The sequence below is a fragment of the Zeus faber genome (genome assembly GCF_960531495.2).
Source record: "Zeus faber genome assembly, chromosome: 5".
Lineage (NCBI taxonomy): Eukaryota > Metazoa > Chordata > Actinopteri > Zeiformes > Zeidae > Zeus > Zeus faber.
This window is the reverse complement of record NC_137192.1, coordinates 15,729,026-15,738,694: the sequence shown is the minus strand read 5'-3', so window position 1 is coordinate 15,738,694 and position 9,669 is coordinate 15,729,026. Positions and strand designations below refer to the sequence as shown.

At 41.4% G+C, this 9,669-nt stretch overlaps 1 protein-coding gene across 1 annotated transcript; it reads right to left on the bottom strand.

Moving 5' to 3' along the window:
• Positions 1 to 20: 20 nt before the first annotated feature.
• On the bottom strand, positions 21 to 4,129 carry h6pd (hexose-6-phosphate dehydrogenase (glucose 1-dehydrogenase); the record flags this gene model as incomplete). The annotated part of the gene is made up of 5 exons (XM_080001002.1): positions 21 to 295; positions 420 to 686; positions 927 to 1,044; positions 1,179 to 1,775; positions 4,103 to 4,129. The coding sequence occupies 5 exons, from the start codon at positions 4,127 to 4,129 to the stop codon at positions 21 to 23; spliced, it is 1,284 nt and encodes a 427-aa protein (XP_079857128.1).
• Between the last annotated feature and the right edge of the window lie 5,540 nt (positions 4,130 to 9,669).

Genomic DNA, 9,669 nt, shown 5'->3' with positions numbered 1-9,669 from the left:
GGCCTGCCACTTTCGGCATCTTATCTCTGTACACGCCCTCCGACCGCGTCCTGGAGCAGGGACGGCTTAAACAGATTCTTTGTGACAAGAATAGCTGGGTGCTGAAGGCCGCCATGTCCAAAGTGAAAAATGATTTGCTTCGGCTTGCAGTGAATGTTACTAGGGTTCTGCACACAAAAGACATCATTCTTAAAAAGAACACGAGCATATCCCACACGCTCGTCCAACATCTTCCCTGAAGTCAGAATAATTGGAATGCCTTCATACTGGGCCATGTCAATGTGCAAAATGACCGCTGAAATAAAGGGGGGGGGGGATATCACTTTCTGGGCAACGACATTGCACATTTCTTGATTGGAAAATAAAATAACATTTAAAAACAGAATAAATCAAAACAGAGAGACATTTCTAACACTCACCGGCGAAGGTGGGCGTGATACTCATATAGCTTGTTTTGTTCAGCTCCTCTTTAGCTTCTGTGTGGTAGTTTAGATATTGGCCAATTACCGCTTGATTTACTCTTAAGGGCTCCATGACGCTGAAAATCTTGAGTTTGTTCTGAAGAACCTCCTCCCAGCTGTTTAGATTATCTGGCAGGTTCATGGTCAACAAGGTCATGATTTCGGTCAGGTGATTCTGTATGACGTCTCTGATCACCCCGTACTGATCATAGAAAGGAATACGACCTTGAAGCGCAAACAAAGGAGAGAAACAAGTTAGTGACATGACATGGTTCACACCCTTTGACAGCGTCGTTATCTATACAATGTGTCCATACCATAAAAACACATTGAGTTTTCTGTGTTTTGCAGTGGCAACCAAGAAGTCACTACACTGCAGCCTTATAGGGAACTATTCCAATCATTCAGTTTTGCAACTGAATTCATGTATTTCTACGTCTTAGTGGCATAAACAGAATTTGTCACCTTTCGCATCCAGAGTCTCTTTCAGTACAATTTCCACTCGCTCAATATGCCTCTTGTTCCAGATAGGATTCAGAACCTTCTTGTTTAGTTTTCGGAACGGCAGTATCTTGGAAACAACCTTTTAAGAAACATACCATAACCTCCTAAGAGCAATTCCATAAGCACACCATGAGATCAAACGTATGATATAATATGTTCGGGTCTAAAAAAAATAAAAAAAAAAAAAAAAAAAGAGATAAAAGATTGCGTTACCTGTTTGCCCAGGTAGTGGTCAATTCTGTACATCTCCTCGTCCTTCAGGGAGCTCGCAAGTTGAGTGGCCAGTGCTTGTGCGCTACTTAAATCGTGACCAAATGGTTTCTCCAGCACTACCCTGAGCCACGCCCCACTGGCTGGTCTGCAGCTACTATTCACCTTTTCGGCAATGTCCGCATAGGTAAAGGCTGGTACAGAAAAGTAGAACAGCCTCCCCGCCTCCACCATGCCCTCCTCCCGCAGCTGTTGCTCAATGTGCTGCGATAGAACCTGGTAGTGTTTAGTGGTCTTCAGCCGACGGTACTGTGCCAGACGCAGGAACTGGTCCTTCAGGAGGGCACAGCGTTCCAGAACCATGTCCCTTGGACATGACACACCTTTGAGTATCTCAAAGAAAACGGGTGTGGCCTTGTCCACAGGGGACAGTCCCCCGCCATAGAAGGAAAAGGTGTATCCACTACTGATTTGGTTAATGTACAGTTGGAAGAAGCCTTGCCACAGGTACTTTTTGGCCAAGTCACCTGTGCCTCCTACGACGACCACTGAAACATGGCCAGCTCTCTGTGGTTCCTGTCCCTCATTACCGTTACCTCTCTGGGGGAAAAGACAGGCCAGGAGTAGGAGCCCTGTCAAAACATTCCACATTTTCTGGTCTTCAGTAGATGATGTTGGCACCTGTAGGCATGGTAGTAAACAAAAATTACAAAATACATAGAAAACACATAGAAAACACTACGGCTGAATTTAGCTGAAATGTGAATTCTTTAAACGTTTTGTCAATAAGCAATTCAATCGTTTCTTTCTCAAAATCTACTGAAATAAAAAGTCATGAAGAATTCTTTAAACTTCCTATAAATCCCCCCAAAAAAATCACCAGCCCTAAAACATAATCAATAGTAATTTAAGAACATAACAATAAAAAAAAAATGCTAAAACAAAAATAATCTATACATTACTTAACAAATGATGATTCTCTCCCCGACTTTCTCGATAAGATCCCTCCAGACTTATATGGTGCGGTGACGGACCAGTGCAGCGATCGCCGACGCCAACCACTCACAACAGGCTGGTACAGCTTACACTGTGCTCGTGGGAATCGATTTACCAAAGAGCAAGAGGAATTCTGGGAAGATAAACTGCTGTTGGCTGTTGCCGGGAAAGTCCAGCTTTAGCTACAACATGTCAACACTGCCTTATTGCAGTTGATCAAAGAGGCTGTTCTGCAAAAGTGGACAGTCTGCAATTTACCATTAATGTGCCTAATATGCAGTTTTATCAAGAGATTGAGTTCATCAATCGACAAAGGTTGTCAAAGCCCTGAAGGTGAACAGGCAAAACCTTTGCGATACTTTTATTTGCAGGAAATTGAGAAGGGTACAAGGTAAATATGATGTAAAAGACCCTCGACGTCAACCTTTTATTCTGGCGTAACATGTTGGAAAACCTGCATTTCACAATCACGTTTGCGTAAAGTGAGGCAAACAGCAAAGGTCATGGCACTATCAACATCACTCGTCAATGATCATCCCAATCGTAATTTGGGGGGTATTTGGTGCAAATTGAATCAACGGCCCACGCGTATTGAAGCAGATCGACACCAACATTAAATACAGATCAGATTGATTATCAACCTCATCCAGAAATGCAACAGCTTTGCCTGATGACTGTTTTCCGAGCTGGCACAAAAAAAAAAAAACATGTCACAGTGAAAAGCAATGCAATCGAAATAAAAACCGGCAAGCCGAGTGTATGGTATTCTACAATGTTTTGCATTTAAATATGACACGGTTAATGCTCGTTAAATAGAAATATAAATAAATAAACCTACGTACCAACATGCTTTTGGTTTCACTTAATTCCCTTGTTTGATTTGTATTTAATTTTGCCGTAGATCTGCTTCCACGTGATGCCATTGCCCAAAAGAAGCCCAAAAAACAGTGAAATGGCCACGACATGAGAACATTGCCGGAATTTATTTTCTGCAAAGGTTATCGTTCGATATGTGTGGTATCACTGAGCGCATGATTGCTTTTAAGACACTGGGGTTGATGAGAAGACACTTATTACTTTGAATCATATAACCGGCAGACAACAAAATGTCCCTTTATGAAATGTTCCTGCTGCAAATCTGATAATATGCATATCAAACACAGCATAACATGCTAGCAAGAACAAAACAGGCATTTTCTCTTTCGATGCTAAGAACACACTACTACTGTCACACTACCACTACTACTAATAGTACTACTACTACTAACGCACTACTACTGTCACACTACTACTACTACCATCACCACCACCACACTACTACTACTACTACCACCACACTACTACTGCTACTACTACTACTACCACCACACTACTACTACTGACACACTGCTGCTCTTACTACCGACACACTACTACTATTACTACCGACACACTACTACTGACACCCTACTATGACAACTAACACACAACTATTACTACTACTACTGACACACTACTATGACTTTTACTACTGACACACCACTATGACTTCTGACACACTACTTCTACTACCAACACAGTTCTAATACTATTACCAACACACTACCAATACCAACACACTAGTAATACTACTACCAACACACTACTAATACTACTATCAACACACTACTCATTCTGCTATCAACACACTACTAATACTACTACTAATACTACTCCCAATACACTACTAATACTACTACCAACACACCACTAATACTACTACCAACACTACTAATATTACTACTAACACACTACTAATACTACTAACAACACACTACGTATACTACTACTAACCCACTACCAATACTACTACCAACACACTACTAATACTACTACCAACACACTACTAATACTACTACTAACACACTGTGACCACTACTAGAACTGACAAAGGTACACACTCGCCAGCTCACCTGCGAGCTGTCAAACCTCCCGCACATTGGACGCATCACAACAATGAATCCACTGTTCTGTTTGCAGCCAAACCGAGCCACGTAGAGCGATAAAATGATAATTAAAATTAAAAAAAATAAACTCTACATTTTAAGTGAAAGTACATTCGAAATCGCTCGAACCTGTTTCCAGCTCAGTTCCGGAAGGCTCCGGCGAACGCTCCCACACGCGGCGACGTCATTTCAGTCGAGACGCTTCCTATTGAAGTCACGTGACACGACGCGCCACTCCAGGTGTTGCGGCGACACGCGCTACGTCTATTAGTTTTCTGTTATGTTATTGTATTACTATACTATACTATACTATACTGTACTATACTGTACTATACTGTACTATACTATACTATATTATACTGTACTGTACTATACTATACTATACTATACTATACTATACTATACCGTACTATACTATACTGTACTGTACTATATTATACTGTACTGTACTGTACTATACTATACTATACTGTACTATACTATACTATATTATACTGTACTGTACTATACTATACTATACTGTACTATACTGTACTATACAATACTGTACTATACTATACTGTACTATACTGTACTATACTATACTATACTGTACTGTACTGTACTATACTATACTATACTATAATATACTATACTGTGCTATACTTTACTGTACTATACTATACAATGTATTCTATACTATACTATACTATACTATATATCCTATACTATACTAAAATATACATGTATACTATACTATACTATACTATACTATACTATACTATACTATATTATACTATGCTATACTATACTATACTATACTACACTACACTATACTATACTATACTATACTATACAGAATTATATGATGTATACTATACTATACTACACTATACTATACTATACTATACTATACTATACTATACTATACTATACTACACTACACTATACTATACTATACTATACTATACTATACTATACTACACTATACTATACTATACTATACTATACTATATATACTATAATATACTGTACTTTACCATACTAAATATAATATACTATACTATACTATATATAATATACCATACTATACTATATATAGTATACTATACTGTACTATACCATACTAAATATAATATACTATACATTACTATATATCACAATATTCTATAGATAAGTTGAAAAACTGTTTTTATCGTATTATTCGTTTTTGAATTATTTAACTATTGTATTTTAATGTAATTGCTTATTTATTTTTGGTAAAAATTAAACGTATTTGAAAATAACCTGGGCATTCCACTTTTTTATTTATTTTTTAACATTCAAGATAACAAGGAACAGTGTCCTCTTTCAGCCATTGGGTGGCAGACGTAGACTGATCGTCGTCCAGTCTAGGGCAGTCATTCTTGAAAGTGGAGTCCGGGGACCCCCAGGGCTTCGTGGCACTTAGCCAGGGGGTCCGTGAAATGGTTTTGAAAAAGACAAAAAACAACTTTCAAAATGTTCTTGTGTCCTTTGGAGGGGTGCATCTTTTAATATGTTGAAACATAATATTTCTCTGCAATATTTACGTATATAATTATCTCATTTTAGGCAATCAAATCCCGCCGCGTGTAGCTACAATATCACTTGTTAATTTCATTGAATTTAACGCATTGTTTTTATAGTCTGTATTTTGAAATGTTGCTTTACAAATATTTCTAATGCATTTCCCTCGAATGTTCTTTTTTCTGCACGTAGTAATGTGAGAAATATCGTATTAAACATCAAATAGTATCAAATTATTTTTTGGGACATACGTGAGGTTTACTTTCGGTTTGTTTTCTCTCATATAAGGGGTCCATGGTTGAAAAGGATTTGAGAACCCCTTCCCTAGACGGAGGGTCAACGTCCGTGTCAACGTTACGCTCTCCACTCTGACGCGTCCCTGCGAATTCACCTGCAGCACAACTCAATACTGATGTCCGCGCTGACATGTCACCGTGTACCCACCTTTTCAATGGAATTAAGGAAAACGTCAGCCGAGCTTGCGTGCTGGCGCTGTGCTGCTCAGCTGCCCCAGGTCTTCACCCGCACACTGCCGGCCGCACCCAAACAAGTGCCCTTTTGGCTGCATAATGCTCTGACTTGTGGACCACACTGCAAGTCGCACCTTCTGTTCCTTCCTTTTCCTGACAGTTGTTGCCACCCAGCAGATCTTTACCCGGCCACCCCACTGCACCTTCGAAATAGTAAATAACCTGTCATTTGTAAAGGTGAAAACGTGCACAATAGTAAAAAAAAAATACACATTTATGGTTTAACTATACACATAGACACATTTATGGATTATATGTCATTCGTATTAGATTTTTCACACAAATTATTCCATAAATAGTCCGCCAAAACTTTTTTTTATTCAATGATTTCAGTTACATTTTTATAAGGCATATAGGCGGTTCACCTATTTGTAAATTATGCACATGAACACATGGTAGCGCTCTATTTCTCTCTCTATGCTCTCTCTCTCTGTCTCTCCCAAACACGCACACACACACACACACACACAGCCACACACATGCATAAACAGGTCAACAAACCACTACGCAATCACTACCTTACAAACAGCTGTAATACCTGTGATCACACCGCATAGCCCTCCCAAGTTGGCCGGCCATTGTGAAATGTAAATAGTAAACAAGAGAGGACATCCTGTGTGTGCGTGTGACAGAGAGGGAGAGAGAGAGGGAGAGGGAGAGAGAGAGGGAGAGGGAGAGAGAGAGGGAGAGGGAGAGAGGGGAGAGAGAGTGTGTGCGTGTGTGTGCGTGTGTGTGCGTGCTTGTGTGCGTGTGTGTGTGTGTCCGCGTGCTTAGGGGAGAATGGGCCCACGCCGAGCCCACCACCCCAGCTGTCACCGTTAGAACCCCAGACTGGAGAGGACTGCAGGTCCCGGGCGCTAGGGACACTGTGTGTGAGATGGCCCCACACCCCACACCCCGAGGGCCGTCCACTCAACCCCTGGCTTCCTTCCTTCCCTTTGTTAAGGCCGCGGGGCAGACTTCGTCAAGCTGAGCACACAAAGAAATGCATATGAATGTGTGCCGTCATCTTTATTAGGCCCCTTTGCCAACACACATTAGGTTTACTGCGGCTTTTTAACATCCAATCACATTTCACTTTCAACTCGGCCGGTATTCCCCCGCGCTATGCTTGCCAGACGAGGAGGATTACAATGATCTGGATCCTGGGGAAAACTTGAATACACAACCTGTTGTGTAACAATACGCAACCTCCCAGTAACACTGAATAAACGATGCAGTATTGGTTTGGGCCCTGGAAAATGACTGAAAACCACATTCATACACGAGGGCAGCAGTCACTGCCGTCCGTGGTGATAAGTGTCTGAAGCATGATGCCAGCGGCGGCCTTGACCGGATGAGTAATGTGTGTTTTTAACCACATGCTCACATTTCCTCTCAGAGTAAGACATAAGAACATGTGAGAACATGTCCATCTCTTTGTTTCTCGGAAGGTACAGGTCGTATGAAAGAAACGAAACGGACACCCACCCCAAATTCCAATGAGGAAAGGTAATGCTGTCAGGGATGACACACCAGCGTTGAGCGTGAGAGAAATGAAAACGATACGGAACCATACTTATTCCCAGGTGTCTGAGCGGCAGAGCACAGGATATATGTAATTGTTGTTGTGGTGTTGTAGATGGTTTTTAAATAAAACCATCTCAACTTCCTCATTTGTCAGCTGCATTAAAGGACGGATGCAAACGGCAAAGCCTGATTCTGTGTAACAATAGTGACATCACTAAATAATGTGAGGTTTTTTTTTTTTTGTTTGTTTTTTACTTTAGTTTACAATTACAATGACAGCTAATATGTCAGTTTATCAACAGCGGCTGAAACGCCGAGATGTCATTACATATGCAACGATTCATCAGCCCTTAACGTGGGTTCTGGGGGCCCAAAGCGTGAGAACGGTAGAAAACAGCAGGAACGTTTAAGGTTGGCATTACACAAACAAAACAAAAAAAAAAAAAAAACCCCGGCGCTCACAATGGGGCACCACCTCTCTGTTTGCTGATACCACGCGAGGTGCGAGCAAAGCCGGGGAGCGGGGCCAGCGGGCTCTGAATGCCACGCAGGATTGCTGCTTCGGCTGCTGCTCGCTGACCCCCGAAATTCAGGCCCGACCCCCGGTGCGAAGTACCTTTGTGTTGTCACTCGCAGGAGAAGCAGGGGGCCCGGGGTGGGGGGGGGGGTGTTTGGGGCTCAAGGCTGTGTGGCCCCCGGTCCACGCTCTGGCAGGACGCATGCTCCGCGGAATAAAGGGGAAGGCTGTATTGCAAAGAAAAGCATTTGCATACTTGTGTCCCAGAGTGGGTATTGACCTTTGACACCTCTGAGAAGCGGTTGACAGCAGAAACCACTTCTGGGATTCTTAAACGTAACACCTCAGCCGCACCTCAATGTATTAAAAGCAATAAGCGAGAAGGCCCCTCGAGTGCTCGGATGGAGTTCACTTTAAATGTCACTCCACGCTCAGAGCAAATGGTGGTAGATGTTTTAAAAGTGAAGATTTCTGGAATCTGTTGGAATAATGTGGACCGGGCACTGTGTTTTATTTATTTATTTTTTTTTTTTTTATATAAAAAAAAAAGTAACATTTCGAGAATTGGGATTTAGAGAGACACCTAGTCTGTGTGTGAAATATGTGAAATTTAATGAAATGTTTTGCACTTTTGACTCTCATTCCCAAACATACCTGTTAAATCGTGTATCAAATCACCTGTACTACGTCTTAAAACGGGCAAAGAAACACTGGATATGGAAATGTAAAAAAGACAGGGTAACATTTCAAATGTCATTTACCAATGAAATATTGTATTCTTGAAATGTAAAATAATGATGATGAATGACTCATCATTTTATCCTGAAATTTACGTTTATTTTTTAGGTGTTGCCTGCTTTCCAAATTTCACATCGGTCTTTGGAGTTAGAATAGATGTTTTGCCTCCTGCTTTCAGCTTCTAAACTGGATTTTTTTTTTAAGTGTTATTCTGACTGTAAACAAGCGTGATGATTTACATTTCAGGGTCATAATGGCACAGTCCACACCTCCCTTAACTTGCTCGTCCATTTTTCGAAGCAACATCTTTCACTCCGGTGGTTGTATGATAAATGTCCTTGTATGGTAATATGGGACGAGACAATGTCTGCCCCTTCAGATTGAGTTTTTTGGGGGGCCGTGTTTGGCCCTCGGCTCAAGGGGCCGTTCTTCAGAAAGAAGACTTGACTTTGAAATTCCTCCGGATAGTGGTTGCCAGGTGACGCTATTGTCAGGTCTCCTTTGTGTTCCCATATTCATACTCAAATCGTGGGGCTCTTTTTGGGGGCCGCCTCATTAGTAGTCATATATTCATACTCACCCGCACCCCCGCGTGACCCCTCCCTTGCATGCCGTGGGAAAGACACGTCTTTGATGAGACGTCGGGAACGATTCGGGCAATTACGAAGTCACAGAGGAGGAGCAAGGGAAAAAAATAAATCTGTCAAGTTGAC